At 36.1% G+C, this 23750-nt stretch overlaps 1 protein-coding gene and 1 long non-coding RNA gene across 6 annotated transcripts in view; one reads left to right on the top strand and one right to left on the bottom strand.

The window, feature by feature from the left end:
* Window positions 1-23750, bottom strand: part of COL25A1 (collagen type XXV alpha 1 chain) — a 453979-nt gene that overhangs the window by 18822 nt on the left and 411407 nt on the right. The window contains exons 24-32 of the mRNA XM_079153601.1: window positions 17235-17258; window positions 16571-16615; window positions 13359-13403; window positions 12216-12296; window positions 11122-11184; window positions 10454-10504; window positions 8473-8499; window positions 2898-2933; window positions 1304-1357 (exon numbers count right to left, since the gene is read on the bottom strand). Of these exons, the coding sequence (XP_079009727.1) occupies window positions 1304-1357; window positions 2898-2933; window positions 8473-8499; window positions 10454-10504; window positions 11122-11184; window positions 12216-12296; window positions 13359-13403; window positions 16571-16615; window positions 17235-17258 (426 nt within the window). The remainder of the gene's footprint in view (window positions 1-1303; window positions 1358-2897; window positions 2934-8472; window positions 8500-10453; window positions 10505-11121; window positions 11185-12215; window positions 12297-13358; window positions 13404-16570; window positions 16616-17234; window positions 17259-23750) is intronic.
* LOC306669557 overlaps window positions 1-23750 on the top strand; it is a 137207-nt gene that overhangs the window by 65061 nt on the left and 48396 nt on the right. The window lies entirely within an intron of this gene.

The raw sequence follows: 23750 nt of genomic DNA, 5'->3' as shown, positions 1-23750 counted from the left end.
CTGTGCTATTCACTCTGGCCTCATTCTCTGGTTATTTCTTGCATACGTTTTCCCCCTCTGCAATGAGACTGTAAACTCTTCTAGGTCAAGGAAAATTGCTGCTTCCTCTGCAGCAATGAGTGTATATTTGTAAGTTCTAATAAAAGACTATGGGATGATGAATCAATTATAATGGTATTATTCAATGTACTAGGGCAAATTGGCAAAAGTACCCTTTCTGTAAGTGGAAGAGTGTTTCCATTTAGCACTAGTAGTAATACTATGCTTTGCAAAAAATAGCATTTGGTAAATATTTATCACATGAATGAATTCACTTTATAGAAGGTAGAATTGGGGAATTGGAAGGTACGACAAAGAAATCACTACCTGCCTCTCTTTTTTTAAAGCAAATTATTCCAGACTGGTGAAAATGATCTAGTTTTTAAAAGAGCATAAACTTGTACACTGAATCATTCTAACACTTCCAGGTCTTCACTTTTAGGATACTTTCTTATATCCTTTGCTGGATGGTAGAGAAATTGATGATATAATCCTATTCAGACACACACACACACACACACACACACACATTTTCCAAGGCGAGGAAATGAAAAAGTGGGAGTAAAAGGGAGAGAAGTTCCAGATAGGTGACCAGCTGCTGATGCTGCAGTGCATTCTTTTGTGTCAGATATTTATCTTCTATTCTGAATGTCTTCCCCCACCCCCTAAGGATATGGAAACATGGCCTAGCAATAGAGAGGTTAGTGAAAGGTTTTTGTTTTATAATGCACTGAAATTATTTCCTTATGGCTAAAGAAAAACAGGCCATTCTTTAGCTATAAAAAAAAAAAAAGTGGGGGGCATGTATAACTGCAGAGAAGAATACTTGGGTTTTGTAATTTTCCTTGGAAAAACGTTATAACATTCTGAATACAGTAGCTTTATATTAAAGATTATCAACCAGAATATGTTGGTACTCCTGGAAATTTTAGGCCCATTGACTTCCACTTTCTGGATGAAGGCCAAATGAAAATATCTTCCTTATGGTAGATGAAGAGTAATTGGAGCTATTCATTTTAGCTATGTAAATGTATGTATTGTTTTTATTAAGGCAGCCCTATTCTATTTTATACTCTGTGGTTTTCTTCTCTCAGTGTTAGAACTCTGAACAGAACTTAAGATGCCATCTATTTCCATTTAATACTTGATAGCCCTTTAGTACTTCTGGAAAATAAACAGTTCAAGTTCAACTAATATGGAAAAGTCAGGCTCTGTGTTTCCTTCAATACACAGTTTAAGCTTAATAACTTCAGGAACAACTTACTCTTTCTCCTTTGGGGCCTGCAGGGCCATGAGGTCCCATAGGACCATCTGTACCCTAAAAAAAAAAAAGAAGATAAAAATAAAACAATGAGACATGCCACAAACACTGTAAGAAAAGAAGTTTTGATTTATACTGGACCTTTCCTGGTGAATGATGCCTTAGGATGTCTGTAAGACAACTCATCTCTTTTCAAAGTGCTTTATACTGGACTCTTTCAGGCCAGTGGTTTTCATAAAACTCATATAAAAGGGATGAATTATATAACTGCATGATTTAATGAAGAGTACATACAAAAAGTCATATATCATGTTTAGTTATATATTTTACTGACTAAATGGAGCCTCTTCACTTTGCCCCCATAATCTTAAGAAAAATGTAGCTGTCTTTCCTTCCTGTCACCTCTTCCTCAAACCCTTTCTCCACATCTATGGCCACCCTTGGCCAGGTACACTCTGAAGCTTTGTTTTCAGCCACTTAAGGGGCTTCAAGGCTTATACAAGAGGAAAAACAGCATTTAACCATCTGCAGCTCTGTAGGGAACAGCAGGGGCTCATAGGGATCCTTGTAGGTTCTACCTCAGTGGCTGAAGTCACTAGGCAGGCTCACAAGTCGCAAACCAGGCAGCCAGGGTGATTTAATGGCATCACTGACTTTTGCTCCTGGTTAGTTCAAGATTTCTTGATAGAGGAACACTGGGGTCCAGAGAAAAACAATGACTGCCTGAAGCAGGTTTTTAGAACTTAAAAGATTGGAATTTCTTTTTAGATTCTTAAAACATGGCAAGAATTGGAAGATTCTGCATGGATTTGCAAATAATTTATTATAATATGTGCAAATGTAGGAACTCTTCCAGCACAAATTTTCTACAGTACTCCCATTTCTACTCTTTGTTCTAGTTTATTCTGTTAGAGCCTTGTGATATGAAAGAATTCCTAGTTTCAAACTCATTCTAATAATGTTGGGTGAATTCTCATGATCTTAAATGATCTTTTCTTCACTGCCTCAACTCAAAGTTCATCTTTGGAAGATTTCTAAATACTAAGTATCTGCAACTGAAATTTAAGAGGTGTAGCTGTTAAGAACGAAAGAAAAGAGTCAAGATGGACAAAAGGCAGATGGATCATTTCCATGGACAGACAACTTGCAAATTAGTTCCAAGGAAGAAGTTACATTTTTAAGATGGGCATAATCCTAAAAGAAAAAGCTAGTGAAAATAAATTTATATTATTTTAATCTCTTTAGAGAAACTCTTTCATGGAATTATAGGGAATATTTTATTGGTTACGGAAAACTCCACCTGGGATACTAAGACAATGAAGGCAATGAGACTGGTCATTCTTCCCATGTAATGAGTTATCCAGATTTGAATTTGAGATTTCAAAGATACCCTGGCAGTTGAGACAGGACTTCAAACACAGCAGCAGCCCACTCTCAACCTTTCCCCTTGTCCGCCATCTTTGTCTACCTTCCCCTTTGATGTCAGTCATGAGTACCCTCCTCATCACCTGATGAGAGCACATGGAGCAAAAGGGTCTGCCCTGAAGCACGTTTCACAGCCACAAAGCATGCCAGAGCAAGACAGGGACTGACTCACCCGGGCTCCTGGCTTTCCGTCTAAGCCAGATGCTCCCTGTATGATTTGGTTGGTAGCAGGGTTGGTGGGTGTAACACGAATGACAAGAACAGAGATTAGTATGAGGTGCCAATGAACAAATGCAACACTTCAACAACATAATACACAGTCACGGGATTCTGGGATGAATATCACATTGCTACAAATTGTTAGTTAAAAAAAAAAAACAAAAACCACGTGACAATAAACACCCCACAGATGATGGCATTTTAATGACAAATTCTTATTATAGAAACCAAGTTAATGAGGTTTACCATGTGTACTACAAAGTAGTTATTGGTACCAGTAAGAGGCTTCTATCTAAATACCATATGAAATTCATTTTCTAGAGACTGAATCATTTACAATATATTTCTTTAGGTTCTGAAGGGGAAAAAGTGGCAATCTCCTAAGAAAGAGCTCATTGTAATATTCAAGGTTTGCATTTCAGAGGAAAAAATACAGGTTTAATTATACTTGTTAAAATAGCATTTATGGACCACCAATGTTGGGTTTTAATATGCCAGGATGACTCTGGATTTTATGTGAATCATACTTATTGTTTTCTGAGTTGTTTGTACTGTTCATGTTAGTTACCACTAGGGGGACTTCTAGAACAGGCAGAAAAAGAAAAAGAAAAAAAAAAAAAAAAAAGCCTCAGGAGCAGGGTGTGGTGGGCGATCTGTGAGATTAAGGCAAAATAATTCCCAAACTAAATCATTCCTCAATTCATTTCAAATAACCCTGCATCAAAGCCTGAATGGAAAATGCCTTAATCTAAATATGTTCCGAGGAAATGCATACTTTTCTTTACCTTGAACTCCAAGCTACGTAAAAATAGTGAATGATAAAAAATGACATTTCCAATGTTTGTTTCAAGAATAAGTACAATTCCTTATTTGATGAGGCTTTTGTATCTCAAAGCCCAAATATTTACTTGTAGTACCTTAAAGATATTGATTAGTTTAAGAATATTTAAGAAGACCATGCACTAGCCCTATAAATTCTCTGGTCAAGGTCTTGGAACTATTTCCCAATTTTCAGATAGTTAATATAGAACGAATGAAAAAAAAATATTCCAGCTGCAAACTCCGCCAATGAAGCTATACCATATACTTTTTGGGTATTGTCAGGATATTTCATTCAAAATTCTTTCAGGGTGATCCTATTATGATCCATAGTATAAATGCAGAATACATCATTAGTTAGCAATGATTACAGTAAAAAATGTGTATTACTGTTCAATGGTAGCATAAACAGTGTTTTTGGCTAGATGTTGCATAAAAATTCTCAACAGCCCTAAATTTGAAATTAGAGGAAACAAAAAATAAGGTAAAATTTTGTTTCCATTACCCTTTAGTACTTTATTATAACATTTAAAAATAATGGCAAGATGATAATAATTTTGTGTGAAAGACATCTACCTAGAATGCTGAATTAATGACTCCCATATGTTACAGAGGTTTTATGCCTGTGGTTCATTGACCTAATTGGTATGATTTAACTTTCTAATATAGGGTTTTATCATTTAATCAATAAGTGAATGCATACACAAAGCTTCCTGTATCTGATCTGTAAAACACTAGCTCTCAAGTGGAATACTTTAGTACTTAAAGCATAGTATCCATGGGAAAAATAAGTGGTTATTAACCCCCATCCCAATATCTCAAATACGAGGATAAATTACTTTCTACCACTGATTTCGTTATATCCCACTAATGTATTCTACAATGTTCTTTACTGATTTGGCATTCGCTGAATAGACAGCATGCTAAAAGCTTGGAACTAAAGTCTCCTATTCAATAATAGATTTTTGAAAAATCTGTTGGGTTGCTGTGGAAAGAAGCCTCGCATAAAGCACATGAAGAGAAAAATCCCTTTTTCATTAAAAATAAAAATCTTCAAACACCTGCAAAGTATTTCTTCCATACTTTCACCATTTATAAAGACCCTCATAACAGGGAATTTCTAAAACAAACAACATACAACATGTAGAACACGATGAGATTCATAAGCAAGGAGCCACAGCACTGACTTCACGCCATCAACAATGGCCAATTGCATACCTGCCACCCAGAGGGCTACAGTTTTTTGGTATCCAGGAGAAAAAACAGTTGAGAGGGAGTCTTACATTGCACTCAATTATAAAAGTGTTTGGGAGAAATGGTGGAATGATGAACATAACATTTTTGAAGGAGGAGGAGGGGGAGAAGAACTGTCAGCCCTGGAAAAGGAAGGTTGGCATGTATGTAATTGCAGAATGACAGAAACATCCATGGCATTGTTTGGGGTCTTCCTCTGACACAAGAGAAGACATTGGAGAAAACAGAACTGGGCTGAGCTCTGCTCTGGCATAATATTTTCTAGTTCCAGAAATCTCGATAGTAAGTAAACCAGAGTTGTTGCTTAGGGTAGAAAGAAAAATCTGAAATTTGCACTGAAATGGAAAGTTTTCTTTACTTACTGGAAGACCAAGGGGTCCTCTGTCACCCTTTTGACCTGGTTCACCCTTCAATCCTTTAACACCATTTAACCCTGGTTCACCCTAAATGCAAAAGCAAATGCTAATTTTGGTTGCTATTATGGGTGTTTAAAATGTGACAGAAGAGAGCCAGTCTCGAAATAGTTGCAGATTCCAGTTTTACATAACAGCAGAATCAGGATTGATTTATCTTGCACTGGTTCAAAGATTAATGTAAAGAGAAACTGAAATTGACAAATAATATTCTAGAAAGCAAAACTCCCAAGAAAGTGTGCTTCTTCCTGTAAAAAGCTATATGACTGAGTCCCTGAATTTTTGAGTTCCAACCCAAGGAAGTCAATGTTAATACTACATTGTTCTAATTAAGCAAATCAAAGACAGAGTGGAGGATGCTGACGGAGGCCTGGTAGGAAAAATCTACTCTGCTGGAATGGTAAACTGGAATATGCAGGACAGTGTTATAGACAGGTATTTTAAGCCTTTAAGCATTTTGCCCAGGGGAATGAGCTAAAAATATAGCAGCTGATGTTTGAAGTAATGCCATTCAGCAAGTTCTCATTTACTGACATTGCCAAGTCAGGTCCCTACACGGATTAATCAATAGAGTCTACAACAAATTGCCAGCCCCAGAAGAGAATACGAAGATCAAAGAACTTGAATGTAGTTTTACTCACTGTCCATCTGCCTAATGTTAGAATCTAGAGGGCATGAATTTAACTCAGGATGACATTATGAAAGCCATGCTAAGTGATAAATTCTCTCGACAGTTTGGTAAAAAATCTAGAAATCTAGTACACCTATTTTTCCATCAGTAATAGCATGTTAGAGATGGACAATGATCTGATTGAAACACTTTTCAACTTTGAATCAGACATTAAGTTTTCAAGGAAATCTTAAAAGACTTGTGAAAGGAAGATGATTTCAGGCTGCGGGAGAGGCTATGCTCATATTAGCAGAAGGGATTTTTAACCTGGGCAGTATTTACCCAATTTTCCTGATGATGAAAACCAGTGTGGTGGTTTAAAACCCCAACCAGGCCACAGGAGCAGAGAATGGGTATCTTTAATAAGGCTCCCAAGTAAACTTCTCACCAGGATGTTCTGGGCAACACTGTGCAAGTTTCACGTTAGATATTTGAGTTTGCAGGGAATCCAAATGTGCTATGGTTGGTAAGGTCTGATCCTGGGAATGCCATAGAGTCATAGTCAATGGGTTATGAAGGCCAAGTCTCAATAGCCAATTTTAGTCAATTGGTTTAAACTTGAGATCCATTGCTTTTCAGGTATGTGCACTTTTAGTGAGGGGTCTTTAGATGCACAGGTAGGGTAGCCCTAGTAGGATATGAAATTCCTTGGTGAAATATCATGCATTAATAGTGCAGGCAGTGATTGAGAAGGTCAGTTTAAAAATAGTCAAATCCAGTAGCAAAAAGACCAAATTTTATGTCTGGACCAAATTCTAGTCCTAGTAGCTGTGTCATTTGGGGCAAATAACTTAAAATTTCTGGGCCTGTAGTTTATCAACTATAAAATCAAGGAACTAGTACTGGTCATTTCTGAAGTCTTTTCAACTTTGTAATCATCTGAAATCTGATTTAAGTAACACATAAAATCATGGGGAGAAAAATCTATTGCATTTTAGATATCAAAAGGATCTTGGGCATTCAGTGGAATTGGCATATCTGAATCACTCATGGAATTAAAAACAGTCTTGATGGCTTTACTCTTAGTCATTACCATTAGTCTTGTCTTTGGTGGCACCTTCAAATCCAAGTAGAAGTTAGGAGTGGGAAGCATGGATTTAGTCTAGGGTGGAAAAAAGGCCCAGAGAGTTTAAATAACTACAAAGATCACTAGCTAATAGATGGGCTGTCTCCCTCTCATCCCAGAACAGTACTCTCGCCCCAGACTCTAATCCACACATCTGAGGCATTCTAACAAGAAAGAGGGGTGAACTCCTTCCATTCTTCAGTGTCACCTGCCTGACCCTAAAAGGGAAACTCAAGGTATACTGTTTGGCCAATACCTACTGCCAGTTGCTGAGCCGGGTGGGTGAGAGATGCCAGCTTACTGGAGGAGAGTGGGCTACCTCTGGACTTTCTGATGCCTAGCACCAACATGACATTTATGTGTCTCCTCCACCTTTTATTAACCTTGAGGATAAGCTAAGATTTTTTCTGTTCAGAAGAAAGTACCAAATCATAAGAAAACAATAAGTAACATGTATTGGGTGTTTATCAACAACTGTACCAGATATTTGCTAAGTGTTTTATAATTATACCTCATTAGAGCATCACAACAACTCTAGGAGATAAGTTATCTGGAGTTGAAGAAATTAAAAATCAAAGGGGGGTCAATAATTTGCACAAGGTGACATGGCCTGTCAGTGGCAAAGCTGAGATTAGAATAGAGGTCCTCATCACATGCTCTCTGGAAGGAGGAGCTTGCCTTTCAGGGCTCATTTCATCATCCATGACTTCCTCTATGTCTATACGGAAAAAAAAAACATCTTCACAAAGCAAGCTGCACTGATTCTGATAAGGAGGGGCTGTTTTCCATTGTTCTCTGTTAACCCAAATTGTACAGAATGCATGTGAGTGAGGAGTGATGTGGTCTTCTCAGTAGAGCACACTTGTCAATGCACTCCCAGTCCATTCTAGACCATGACCTCTGGGAGAGCCCAGAACTAAGATGCTGGGTAGTCAAAGCATTAAGATGCAGTCCTATGCAATTAACAGCAACCAAACCTATAGCTAGAGACACTGGGGGTAAGTGGGGAGCACATGAACTGGTCTAAGAATTTCATCACATGTCTGCTAAGTGGTTGATTTGAATATATTACAATTACAAATTTAGTAAACTTACATGGCAGCAAGGAAAAAAATGAGGAATAATTTAAATCTAGGTTATATCACTTAAATTTGTTGTAAGTCATTTTGTATTAACATTTGAATGCTTAAAGGCTTAAGGATTATCAACATTACTTGACAAATAAGACAGGACAGACATGCTTCCATCATGCTTCCCCCATGATAATAAAGAAAACAGAAATCAAGTAAGGGATGTGTGAGATTACCTTTGGTCCAGGAAGTCCATGGGGTCCCTATAAATGGAAAACACAGCTTTTAATTAAAAACTGATTTAGTTTCCCAACAAAGGTGAATATTATATCAAGAAACAAAAGAGTTATAAAGCAAGAATCTTCTTGTTTGAGCTATTGCTAGAAGTGAGTTTGTGGTTGTTATTTATTACCTACCAAAAGGTCCTTCCAGTTCTTAGATTACTTTGTAATAGGAAATTCATTAATAGCAATCCTGTCTGCTAAATGTCTATGAGAGGGAGGAAGAAATGTGCTGGGGTTATGTGGGAAAAATAAACTTTAAAATACACATTACTCCTCTTTCTCAAATTTCCATTTTTTAGTCAGGTAGAATATTTGAGATACGACCTAAGTCAATATTGGATAGAAGTAGGACTTAAAAGCAGACCTTTGACAAACAGAATGCCACACTTTAAGTACCAGTGCTCATTAACTCCTACAGACCCAAGGTGTTGAAGAATCTAAAGGAGATAGGAAGCGAGGTGAAGACAGCTGGGTGTGAGACCCTGAAGCAGCAACTATTTAAGGTTCAGGAGGGCGTGGCATGATTGTTTAGATTGCACTTATTTTTACAAAGAGGAATTCAACAAAGCCCTCACAACTGTTTACTAATGGAAGGAAGTCATAATTATGTATAGATCACCATTTAAAAAATAAAAGCTTGTATTTTGTGGACAATCTTAATATAAAGGCTAATTATCAAATTAACAAAAGGTTACTGTGGATTGATTTAAGTTTTTCAAGAGTTTTAAATAAACTATTTGGAGGGAGGAGCATTTAACTATTCATCAGTGAAATCGTGCAATACCAGAAACCACTGTTGAGCAAGCAATGCCTAGATATTTGTTACACATGTCTACATTAGAATAATATTTTTGCTGTGGTTAGGTTTTGGATAAACATTTTCAGGAAATGACTATCCCTTTATCGGGTATTCTTATCTCATTTTAATAATGGGTTAAAATTCCTTTAACCAATTAATTTTATCATATGAACAGGAAGTAGCATATTTCTAATTTAACCTTCTAACTTAAAACTGGAGGGAGAATAAAAAAGCCAAGTTATGCTATTTGTTCAATTCTTAATAAATTGGCTTTAAGAAAACAAGGTCAACTGTAGCTTTCTGTTACAAAGTAGAAATGGCAATTAATAAGAAATGGATGACTAGGCTACCTTCAACGTCATGGATCATTCCAAAGATGCACTCCTTAGAGAACAATAGACGAAGAGTGGCCACAATTTAATCTGTATTATTGAAGTTTTCTGGTTTACTGACACACCTTAGAGATGAGTATACCCTACCCTGCTCCTGTCGAAAGCATTTGAAACACTGTCTTCTAGGCTCTGGCCTTAACACAACTATCATTCATCTGACACTTGGAGAATGACACTTGTTTAATGGCTGCCTTCTTTGGTTCTATGAGGTCAGGACCACTTGTGTGCACTGGTCACTAAAGGACAACACCGCAGACCAAGGGCTTATGAATCATCATAAGCACCATGAACATGGAAGGGGAAAAAAATCCAATAGTCTATGGCATCTTTGGAAATATGCTTCCACTTTTATACCATTTTATACATGTTCTTATTGCACTTTTCAGCTCAATGTTGGGTGGAACATTCTTTAACAGCTCTAGTTATCTTATTTTGCTACAAACACATGAGAACAGCAGCAGGTTAAAATAGTTTGCCAATGTCCATGCCATAAAGCTGGAGTGATGCTTTCCATTTCGGTCGGTCTATCAAAAAAGCTACTTTTTTTTCCCAATGCGTGTGCTTGGGGGAGTGAAAGATAACACTATGAAGTCACCATATCTTAAGGCACCTGGTATTTTCTGTCCTTCCCACAGAGAGTCATACAAAATACAGGCTGGCTGTTCAGAGAGATGTGCTCATGTTTTCTCTAGTAGCATGCTCATAAATAAACCATTATATTTTGGAGGGAAGGGAGACTTACCATGGGACCAGGTGGGCCATGAGGACCTGGGGGGCCTGGTGGGCCTATGATCTGTGTGTCCAAAAAAATGAGCATGGATTTAGTTACTTCATTTAGATAAGGCAGTTCAGCTCAAATCTCACGCTGGGGCTCTGCTAAGGCCATTAATATTGGCAGAGGAAGGATATTCCAAGAAGTGAGTTTGATTTTTCTAGGTTTAGAAATTCCTGTATGAGAATAAAATAACTTCCAAAAATAGTGTTGTTCTATAAAAGTCAGAATAAATCAAAAGTACATTACAAGAAAGGAAGCAACTGATTACCAGAAACTCTATAATGTCACAACCATCATTAAACTTTCAAACATTTCATTAAGCACAAACAGGGTTCTGGAGAAAAAAAAGAGAATGTTAAGTTCTATTTTCACAAAGTTCTATCCACACATACTGTGGGGAAGTCATTGATTTTTCTCCACAGGATTGGATAGTCCTCTGAAAAAACTGCTTCTAAGACTTCTGAGACACATGGTCTCTCACTGTACAAGGTTGACAGATATTTCTTCTACAGTTTGACAAGTGGTTTTTAGTCTTTGTACTATTGATAAGCCATCTGGCACATGTGGAACTAGGTAAATAATCATCATGTGTCAGTTTTTCAGGAACTGTGGAAGTTTAAGGCCCATGGACTTACAGAAGGACCCTGGGGACCTGGCAATCCGGAGTCTCCCTTTTCTCCCTTCACTCCATTGGCACCCTGCAAAGAACCAGCAAGCAGAATTAAGCAGATGAAGTTATTTCCAAAGTGTGATTGACAACTGTATTTTTCTCCCCAAATCCATCATTCTCTTGAAATTTTATATTATGCGCATTATATATAAAAGTAAATTTATCTCCTTGTAGTTTAGCGTAAAACAGCAAGCTGACTATAAGATTCCTAGGTCTGTGGGTGATATGTAAAATTTAAATGAATTAAAAATCTAGGCTGGGCTTGATTAGTTAAACCTATACAATATTAATTACTTTGGGTTATAAATGCATCTTTTATGGTGGTGCTCATTTTTAATTGCAAAGGTGAGCCTTTTAACTTAGTTTTCATGGAATTTTGTATACTTCCTTACTTTAAAAAAACACATAATGGGTGTAGGGGTTTAGCTCAGTTGGTAGAGTGCTTGCCTCACAAGCACAAGGCCCTGGGTTCAATCCCCAGCCCCGCAAAAAAAAAGGGGGGGGGCGGGCAGTGAGGTTTACTACATTTTTTTCTTGGTGGCTGGGAATGTAGCTCAGTGGCATGATGCTTACCTAGTAGTATGGACCAAACCCTGGGTGCTGCAAAAACAAAATATCCGCCCCCCCAAAAAAAAAAACCTCAAAAAAATCCTCCCCCAAAACTGAAAAACAAACATACATTTTTTTCTTGTAATTTCTATATTTTCCCCCTCCAAATTTTCAGTAAAAATCAGGGGGGGAAATTATAAATGTACCCATCACAAAGTATCATACAAACAAGAACAATTTACAAATAACTTGTTCTTCTATATTTTTTGGATTGTTTATCATGATTTATTTTATAATTAGTTACTATCATTTTATGCATACTAAAGTGACATTATTTTACTATCATCTAGTGAATATAATTTAGGAAAAACTTGAAGGTAAAGTTTACTTTATAATTTGGCGATATGCTTTAAAAATTTTAGTTCCCCAGTTGGAGTGCTAATAATATAATTCTTTTTTGACTGCTTAATTTATCTGAAGAACATTTCATAAGAAAAAGTAAAAACATACCGGCAATCCAGGAAGTCCAATTCCTCCTTTTTCACCTGGCATACCTGGGTCCCCCATGTCTCCCTTTGAGCCTTTGAGTCCCTACAAGTGAGATGGTTTGCATATGAGAAGCATACTGACCCCTGATAGTTACATTCTAGGGAAAACAGAATTCTGATCAATTTTGTCAATAGGTAGGTCCTAAGCTGGGATGATTCTGATTTTCATTTTTAGGCAGGGTTATTTCCATATTGAATCAATACTATTTACCCATGTAATAGAAGGGATTGAGTTCCACTAGCCAATTAAATATGAAAACATGAATTTAGGTTTTGTCATAATTTCTTCTGATTTTATGTATTTAACTGGCAGCTAATTCTGAGAAGACCTGAAAACAATTTAATGACTTTAATTCTCACAGAACTGAGATCTAGTATTCTAACAAAGGCCCACAGATACTTCTCCCATCTCCACTGTCTAAACTCCCCTTCCCCTAAACTGTATGTGGAAGTTTTACTCCTCATGAGTTTTCAAATGGTCCAGCCCACAGACAGGTAAATCATTTACTGTGCACTAGTGGCCAATCAGTGCTTAAAAATACTTCAACTGTTTTACTGTTCTTATTTTATTCTGATGGCATTTCTATGTGGTAAGCCAGGGTGTTGTTTTTATTCTCCTTTCACAGTGAGGAAATAGATAAATGTGTATTTTGAATGTAACAAATCAGAGTTGTGTAACACTAATACTGAAACTAATTTCTACTGTTGAGCATTTTCATCCTAAGGACCTCATTGAATATGACCAGATGGTCCATTCTTCAGTGGAGATCACAATAATTATGGTAAGGGACCCCTGAGTTGCACAAACCTGTTGGTCTTCTTAGGGACAGGAACATATGCTTCCTTACTAGCTGCAATTATTTTGTACTACCTAGTTCAAAATCTTAGACTGGGTGAGTGAATGGGTGGGGATCTGAATGAATGGATTTGGATCTTACTGGTTAGTCAGACTTTGATTTTAGGAATCTAGTAATGGAGAAGAGCAACAGGGCCAACCCACCAGTCTTGGTGGCAGAAGATAACTTGACTTTTGGCTTCAAATCTATAATAAAAGTGGTGATCAATAATGATGCTTTATGTAATGGTACATATCTTTGAAAATTACCTGCTCTCCATCAGTTCCTGGGATTCCTGGAGATCCTTGTTCTCCCTGTTAAGAAAAAAGGCAATAGCTTGCCTCCATTTATCATTGGTAATATACCACATTAAACAAAAAATGATGCTAGTTGAAAAGTACAATTTGACTTTTACCAAAAGCATCTTAACCCAAGAGCACTCTGTTACAGTACATAGCTAAGCTAAGTGAACTAATGATCTTCCTTGAAAATGGTGTACATGTAGCTAAGAGCTAAGATTTTTCTGCCCTGTAAGATACCAGTTTGAAAAAGTGGTAAAAGATGACTGATAATTTGATGGCTGATCATATCCTATTGTGACACCTATATGCCTCAGTTAATTTTTTTCTCCATAAAAAAATCTGGTTGGTTTATCTTTATTTCTAGTTTCATAAAAAGCAAAACATAACAGTTAAACTAAAATTAGAATGCCAAGTCTCGTGAATTTACAGCAATATTTTAACTGGCATAGTTTGAATGAATTCATAAAGCCTGTGAGTGTGCTGTGTCCAGAAAAGCCACAATGAAGGATTATATAATAGATAATATCTTAAGCCACATAAAATTGCCTTTGATCATTTCAATTTCCTATACGATGCTATAGGAATGAAGTAAAATTTACTGTCCATATGATTTATTGGAAGTTTTCACAAACTCAAAACATACAGATTTGTATGTGTTATTTTCAAACTGAAGATGTTCCATTAAAAACAAATTTAAACTACAGGCTAGAGATTATTCAAACAACAGATTTAGTCACCTTTCACTTTTGAAAGGTACTGGTAAAACAATTCCTTGAAAGGTAAGATATTTTTAATCAAATTTCCGTGATGCCCACACCGTGCAAATTCTGAAACAGCTTTTCCTAAAGTGAGTGACCTGCCTCACAGACAGATTTCCAAGGGAGTTGCCTGGAGGCTGCATTTTCTAAAAAGGCTTGTGTGGTGATGTTATAAATGACAAAATGGAAATGGCTGGGGCTCCCTTCCCTGGTAAAAACTTTAAGAGCTATGGGTTGCAGCATGAAATTTGAGCTTTCCAATGTTTAAAGAAGGTATGATTTTATGGTTCCAAACAAATGAAATAAAAAAGCAGAAAAAAAAGGCCTTTCCTCATTTCAGACTTCCTGCTCTTTGTGGTAGCAGCAAAGTTTATTTGCTACAAATAAGTCTGCTGAGGTTGGATGCACCTGGCTAAACCCTAGTTTCATTCAGAGTCTGAATACTTGTCAGCACTCTGGGTTCAATCATGATTGCTTTGCTAAACTTTTACCTTTAAAATGTGATTCACGATGCTTAAAAGAGAGCATTAATTCATGCACTACTCATTTATCTTTCACTCTCAATTATGGTTTGTGAGAGCTATCTGATGTGCCAGAAATCAAATAATTCTTGTTTGGTAAAGGAAGGAGAAATGCTAATTGAATAGGTTTCCATTCAGTCTGGGACTGAGTCTGAAGAAGAGAAAGTGTATCTATGCTTGACTCGGGTGACATTTTGCTGTCTCACGGTTGTAGACACATCCTGCCTCAGTTATCCCAGGTGAGATCATAAGAAGCATAAAGAACAGAAAGATCTCAATTACAAGACTATTGTGGGTGGGTGGGAATGATGGCAATGGTAGGTGGTAGGGGGAGAGACCTGTCCATTCCCCAGAGGGAATGTGCAGATTTCCTTCTACGGTGTTCAGTCTCACTCACCAAATACTCAAAGAGTAGGGGGTCCAGACAAACTTGCTTGCCAGGGATATAGACTGTTTGCAGCATATTTTGTGTTCTATCTTGTAGGGATTGGAACATGCCAGAGAAATGGAAAGTTAAAAAATCCCCTACTTTTTATTAATGTTATATATGAAGTACATGAATGTTACACATGAAATCTTTTTGAATCTAGGATATATGTTTTAAATACATCTCACATAGGCAAGGACCTCAGTCATATTTTACTTTCTATTCATCTGTTTAATAGAGACATTTTCAATGTACTAGATTTCTATTTTTAAGTATCTAGAAGGGTACAAAAGTTGATGTATATGCGTGTGTATGACAGACTCAGCCAGTAAACTGACTTAAGCATAAACAGAAGATGAATTTTGAAACCACTTGAATCTCCTACAAGAATCCAATGACGAAAGCCGTATTTCAGCAAGTATAGTTCAGTTCTGAAAAGCCAGAATCCCTGGCCATGTGCTAATTGATCAAACATGGTCAAATGACTAAGCTTTAGTTTGGAGGGATAATGCTAAAATCATTGACAAAGTGTAGGAATAGTCAAGTCATTCCATGTTTTGACTGTAATTGGTATGTTTCATTAGAAAAGAATTAAATTTATGGCAGAATCCCCCCAAAACCAAAGGCCTAATGTTTTCTCTGATATGTGGATGCTAACTCACAATAAGACAGGGTGGGGGTTGGGGGTTCACTGAGTTAGACAAAGGGGAATAAAGGGAAGGGAGGGGACATGGGAATGAGAAAGACAGTAGAGTGAATCAGACATGACTTTCCTATGTTCATATATGAATACATGACCAATGTAACATAACATCATGTACAACCACAAAAATGGGAAGTTATACTCATGTATGTATCATATGTCAAAATATATTCTACTGTCATGTATAACTAAAAAGAACAAAATATTAAAAAGAATTAAATGGCAGAATGTCTGAGCATATATAATAAAAGCATGTGTTAGAAAACACGACTCCAAAATGATTCCTAAAATTGTCATTTATGAATGCATCATGCAAAAGCTTCCCTGGTTCTTTTTATTACAAAAGAATTGGAAGAATCTTTGGAAGTGTCAGAGTAAATCTCCTTCAGTTCTCTTCTATTTAAACATATTTTTAAATACCCCATTTAGTGTTTCTTTACCATTTTGGTGGAACTTGTTTTTCCTTGGTTGATATTTTCTATTTTTTAATGCCCTTCCCTATATTTAATATCATTCCCAATTTTCTTCCTTCTATCCTTATGTTCCCTCTTCTTTAATTCAGGCCTCAATTTTTTTTCCCTGAAACAGCATTGCTGACTTGCTTCTCTAGCATTTTCTAAGACCAATTATCAAAATTCATATATTTAAAATGGGTTTCTCCCATGTATATATGATATGTCAAAATACATTCTATCATGTATAAGCAAAAATAAAAAATGGGTTTATCTGCATTATATGTGATAAAAAGTAACAAGCAATTAAAGAATAACCTTTGGCCCTTGTAGTCCTTGAGGTCCAGGAGGTCCAGGGGGACCCTAAATAATAAAGAGTCAGTTTTAAAAAGTAGCAAGTGTATATATATATATATATATACAAATATTAAAATTCATGCTTTAAATAATAGACACCCAACACACCTCCCTTAGCTCTATCATAATTAGATCCCTCCCAATATTGATGGGAAATTGGGAAACATTTCATTGGGTGCATAATTAAAACTATGTACTTATATGCTAAAATATTAACACATTTTAGGTCAAAATAATACTGAAGATGCTTTTATATAAGTTTTGTAAGACAGTTTAAAAATTGCTGCCATGTCCCACACTCATCTTTGTGGGATAAATTGATCTCCTAATACTACCTGTGTCTCTGGACACCTTTCCCTCCACCCCAAAGGCTTTGATTTTCCCAAACGCTAAAGAACAAAGCTGTAACATTAAGAGAAAGCCAAAGACTTTAAGAAAATGAATAATTTTTCTCATGACTTTTTATGAAACAAAGTGATCCAACTACAGCAATTGTTGTAAAGGTTATTAATATAAAGAAAATTATTGGATAAAGAACAATTGCTCCCTGAGTACCATTTTGACCTGCATGCATCAACACTAAATATAAAGACACAGACCACAGAAATCATGCGATAGGAGTTACCGTGACAGTTAAGGTGGTAATCCTCTGTTGGGAAAATGTATTGACAAAGAGTTATCTGTTTTGTGTGCCAAAGTACAATAATACATTTCTGAAAAAATATCAACTTTTAAAAAAATTTTTTTTAGTTGTCAATGGACCTTTATTTTACTTAGTTATATATGGTGCTGAGAATTGAACCCAGTGCTTCACACCTGCTAGGCAAGTGCTCTACCACTAAGCCACAATCCCAGCCCAAAATATCAACTTTGAATGTTTTGACAAATCTAATGTCTTATAAGGAACTGACAAGATTCTTAGAAAATATCCTATCTTCAATATAGTATAGTTGTAAAGATTTTTTAAAAAATATTTTTATAGTTTTATTTTTAAAAAATCTATGGGTGACTGGATGTGGGGGCACATGACTGTGATCCCAGCTACTCAGGAGGATGAAGCAGAAGAATTGCAAGTTTGACGCCAGCGTGGGCAACTTAGTGAGATGCTGCCATCTCTAAAAATAAAAAAGGGCCAGGGATGTAACTCAGTGGTAGAGAGTTTGATTAGAATGTGTGAAGCTCTGGGTTCCATCTCCAGCACTGGGGGGGGGGGGGGGGGGGGGGGGGGGGAGCGGGGGTCAAAATTCTGATTATCTGTTTAAAATAATGTGTAGTAAAGTAATATATACTACTGGCTTGTCAGCATCATTGTGAACTTGGAAATTTGCTATTGATAAAAGTGCTCTCTCTAGGAGAAAACTGGAATATCCAATTGCATATCTTTTCTCCTTTAGTCTGTAATTCATTTTCTGTTAGAGTTAACTTTTTTGGGTGTATGCCATAAGTAAAGAAATTGATAGTGAACTAATCTAGTTTCTTAAAGTGCTGGAGCATCTTAACACAAAATGTCTAAAACATGATTCCTAATCCATGAATCATGTTCTTGTACAACTATTTTCTAGTTTACATTTTGTACTAAAAGTTCAGTAGGGCCTATTAACCACTTTAATGAAACCAGAGAGGGGAGAACATTTTCCATTAAGGACTCTATAGAGAAACATTATCTGATTACATGTAAACTGTGGATATCAGATTAACAGCATCCCTTTGTTTTCCATTACTCCATTCCAATCTCTGACTCAAGCTGTTGTTGCTATTTTTATTGTAAAAAAAAAAAATCTCACTTTAATCACTTAATTGAGTCTTTCATGACATGGTATCATCATTCCTTAGAAAACAATGTTTATACATCTGTACACATGGTTAAAATTTTTATTCCATGATAAAATTAGTCATGGTCATTATAACTTCAGAGAAAAAAGTAGGAAAATAATCAGTAATTCTAAGACAAAACAAAAGGCAAAATGGCCACAAACTTTAAGATTTTGGAGGAGAGTGAGCAAGGTGGAGTCATTCAATAACTTCTGAAGATGCCATATGGCCCCTTAGGCGTATATATATTCTTATAAATAAGGGTCCAGAATTTTATACCATCTTATCTGTGTAATGTAAGGTACCATATACTTCTTTTTTTTGGGGGGGGGGGGTACTGGGGATTAAACCCACAGGCATTTTACCTACCAAGGAGCCACATCCCTTGCCCCTTTAGTTTTTTGAGACAGCATCTTACTACATTGCTTAGTGTCTCGCTAAATTGTTGAGGATGACCTAGAACTTCTGATCCTCCTGCCTCAGCCTTCCTAGTTGCTGGGATTACAGACATGTACCCCTGCAACCAGCCCACATACTTTATACTTAAGGGATTTACCTAGAACAAGAATTGGATTTATATTTATGAAAAAGTTACTTCTTTGTACAGTGAAGATGAGTCACTTAAACAAGGCTATTAGAATATTACAGAACAGAAATAATTTCTTTATCATTGCCTTCTAGTTACATTTTAAACTAGAAAGCAGAGTCACAAAAACTTATAAGGGAAGCACGTTTACAATGGGAACTCAGATTTTCCAACATGGGGCCATATATGAATTCAATTTTCCAACTAAATAAACACAAGGCTAATAAGTCCTTTTTAAAAATTTAAGGATAACAGTATGTTTTCTAATGAGCTGCAAAGTAAAGGATATTATTAATGGTAACTGAGCTAACAGATGGGATTTAAATGATTTCCTTAAGTAACTATAAGACCTAAACACTACAAGGTTCCATCCAGCTTGTAGAAGAACACAGAACAGCAAACTAAGCTAACTTCACAAGCACCTCTCTTTGATCCCTTCTGGAAGCATCAGAGTGCAGACCCACAGAAAAGTCCTAAAGATGCTCGCTCACTTTGGATTTCTTATATCTGAATCCTCTAAGTTAAAGCTACATAAGTCAGCAGTGTCTTCTCTCAAAATCCAGTAATGATGTAAAAACCAGAATTTTTGGCAGTGGTGGAGCAAGACATGACCATTCTCTAGTGAGACATGATGAACAAGGGAGGCCTACAGTAACCATGGATGGGGAGAAGCCTAGCAGGCTGCATCGTGGTTTACTCTCTGAGACACTTCTATGAATTCCTTTATTTTCTTTCATTTCTCATAACAATGCCAACTTAAAATCACTCATGATTTAACCTAAAGAAAAGGATTGTTTTAGAAGGTGATGAGAATTTGTAAAACCCTAAATTAGGAAACATGTTTTATTGCAACTGGTGGAAATTTAACTACCTTAAATAAAAATAGAGCTTAAAGCAATGTTTATATAAATAACAATCTCCTTTTTATAGACCAATGCAATTTAATAGTCTTTCTAACAGGGTAGAAGAGAGTAATGAAAAAAACAATAACATGGATGGTACATGTTGATATGGGAAATGTGAACAGGTTCACTACTGGGAAGATGGGAATGGGTAAAATACCCTAAAAGGAAGTGTGGAGCAGGGAAGGGGAAAATAAAATAGAAATAGGCTGTCTTTGATTTTGCCTTGTGTCAAAAGAAAAGTAATGAAATCTCTCACGTTTTTATTTTGCTCCATAATTTCAATTCCAGTCAAAATGATTTAGCAAGTACTTGGCTATAAATAAACACATGAGAATTACACAAACATCAAATTCAGAATACCAAACATCTCAGGTATACTGTATACATTGGGTTTCAACAATACTGGGTAAGTTTTTATCTCAAGTTGGGTTCTGGACCCACAGAAGTTTATACTATTCTTGATAATTTTTCAAGATCTGATATTCTATAGAATATTTTTCAGTCGAGGCAATGTAAAATTTTATATTTCTCTCATGATATTATTATGACTCTAATATACTCCTCTTTATCTAATTATCCGAGAGTATTTTGGCAAATTTTTTATAGGAGGCAATAATTAAATCTATAAAACTGTAAACGTTCATTACTGGTTAGAAAATCAGAAGAATAAATGCCTACCACCTCTTCTCAATCCAATGGCTATCTAGTTGAATTGATTTTATTAGGGACCCTTAATCCACCAGGGTACTATGTTAGGAAAACCAATAAATAGTTTTGAAGTGAAAAAATAACTATATTCTATTTACAAGCATAACATATGGTTGCCCTAACAAACTCATAAAGATAATAAATCTTTAGGTTTAACATCAGCATGAAATAATTGACTGTGGTGGATAGTGACTGGATAATGTTTATAGTCATAGGGAACTCGAAACTGAGAGCATATTTCCTTTCATATCAAGAGGCAGGTGTCTGCACCTACTAGAAGAAAAAGTAGACCCAAATATTCATCATGTTGGTTTAGGAACTGAATTCCTCAACAAGACTTCTAAAGTGTAAGAAGTAAAATCAAGAATCAATAAATGGGATGGTATCAAACTAAAAAGCTTCTTTATAGCAAAGGAAACAATCAAGAATGTGGAGAGAGAGCCCACAGATTGGAAGAGAATCTTTGTCACCTGTACTTCAGAGCATTAATCTCAGGATATATAAAGAAGCCCCCAAACCAAAAACCCCAATTAATAAATGGGCAAAAGAACTGAACAGGCACTTAACAGAAGGAGAAATACAGTTGGTCAATAAATATGTGAAAAAAATGTTCAACATCTCTAGCAGTTAGAACATTGCAAATTAAAACTACACTAAGATTTCATCTCACACCAGTCAGAATGGCAATTATCAAGAATACAAGTAACAATAAATTTTGGTGAGTATGTGGGGAAAAAGTTACACTCATACATTGCTGGTGGGACTGCAAATTAGAGCAACCATTATGAAGGCAGTATGGAGAGTCCTTAGAAAACTTGGAATGGACCCGCCATTTGACCCAGTTATCCCACTCCTCAGTTTATACTCAAAGGACTTAAAATCAGCATGCTACAGTGACACAACCACATCAATGTTTGTAGCTACTCAATTCACAATAGCCAAACTATGGAACCAACCTGGGTGCCCTTCAATAGATGAATGGATAAAGGAAATGGGCTACATGTACATAATGGACTAGTATTCAGCCATAAAGAAGAATGAAATGATGGCATTTGCCAGTAAATGGATGGAACTGAAGACCATCATACTAAGTGAAATAAGCCAATTCCTAAAAACCAATGACCAAATGTTCTCTCTGATATGAAGATAATAACTCACAATAGGGGAAGGGAATAATAGAAGTATTTTGGATTAGACAAAGGGGAATGAAGGGAAGGGAGAGGGATGGGAATAGGAAAGATAGTTGAATGAATCCAACATAACTTTCCTGTGTTCATATATAAATACACCACCAGTGTAACTTCACATCACGTACAATCACAAGAATGGAAAATTATACGCCATGTATGTATAATATGTCAAAATACATTCTACTGCCATGTATAACTAATAAGAACAAATCAAAAAAATTTAAAAAGAGTCTGAAGTTTATATTCATATGAATGACAAAAGGAAGCAGAAGACATTTTCTGATTCCAGCCTGCATTTCTCTGGAGTGCTCCATTTTTGAAAATTAAAAAATGAGCATTAATAAAGAAAAAAAGAAAAGAAAAAAGAAGCAGGTGTCAGATTTTTAAAAAAGGACAGTGTTTTTAGGTATGCCAGTGAAGGGTTCAGGAACTTCCAAAAACAACCCTAATATTATATTTCATGGACTCCTAGAAAAGTATCTATTCCAATGACATCCCCATTTTGCAGATAAGATCAATGAAGATACAGTAATTCCCCCCAAAGAGCCCTGCTCATTAGCAATAGAGGGAAGACTGAAACAGATTATTTCCACTTTAGGCTAACAGTAGCTAAAATGCCAGACCCTGTTCTTGCAAAGAATGCATTAAAAATTCTTACACAATTTTGTGGAAAATGACCAATGACATTGGGACATTTTTTTGGAAAATAGGAGAGCAGATACCTCTTATAGGTGGAGTAGGAATCATGGTGTCATTGGAAGTAGTTTAAGGGAAATGTACAGCATTGTTGATAAGTTTTAAAAGTGTCCCTATAAAGTATAAGAATTTTGAAAACATAGTAGGTACATCAGAATTTTGTATTCTCTATCTTACTCTTCATAAGCAGTTATTGGCTTAGGAAGTAAAGGGAACACTTTAGAAAACTGGTTCTAGAACTTAACAGTAACCCTGAGGCCACTGCTTATGTGTACGCCACGTGTACTGAAGAAAACCAGTTTGCCCTGTGCCTGAAAATGCTGTCTGAGCAACATTTCTCCAAGCAGGAAACATTCTTTTCTTTGCAATTAGGGAATAGAGGGAGAAGGAAGGAGGAAGGAAGAGCGAGAGAGAAACCAGAAAAATAAGCTGAGTTGAAGACAGAATTTGTACACATTAATAATAATTACTTTACTGGTTAAAAATGGTGGTTGTAGAAAAAGACCCACAGAAATGTAGATCTATTCAAAGTTAGATCATGTTAGTGAGGATGAAAAAAATAATTCAAACAGGTATAAAATAGAAAAATATTAAAGCAACTAGTTTGTTTTTCAAACTAAAAAAGGAACTTTTACATGAAAAGTACACACACTCACTTAACCACTAAACCTTTATAGCATCTTTACATGCCCAGGCATTATTATAAGCATAGTTTTCTGTCATCAAGAAACTTACAATTTGGTAAGAGGCAAACTAAAATCAATTACATGATTTGAGAACAATTAAATGTTAGTGTTGACCCTGACTACTAATATGTAAAAGGATTAAGAGAAATAACTCAAGTGGGTGACAGGGGTAGATTTTAGGATAGTATTTAAATGGATGAACCCAGGCAAAAAGTAGATTTATAGGGATATCATAAAAAATGATCATGCCAGGGGAAACTCTGTGTTGTAAAGAAATAAAAATCTGCACAAGAAGGGCAGATTATAGAGCCTTTAACATCAGATGGAGGAGGTTAGGCTTGATAGAGTATGCAATAGGGGGTCATTTAGATTCCTGAGCAAATTAGAACAATTACAGTAATGGCAGTTTATGAAAATCAGCCTGGGAGTGATACATAATTTGGATTAGAAGGGCAAGGAGGCACTAGGGGAAGAGGTGCCTGTCAAGGGGTTGTTATGGTGTTAGGTATGCAGTAAACAGGATGTGGACCTCCTTGGGAATGGAGAGAATGGATAACA

Source organism: Sciurus vulgaris (genome assembly GCF_902686455.1).
Source record: "Sciurus vulgaris genome assembly, chromosome: 9".
Classification (NCBI taxonomy): Eukaryota; Metazoa; Chordata; class Mammalia; order Rodentia; family Sciuridae; genus Sciurus; species Sciurus vulgaris.
This window is presented reverse-complemented; position numbering and strand designations above follow the sequence as displayed.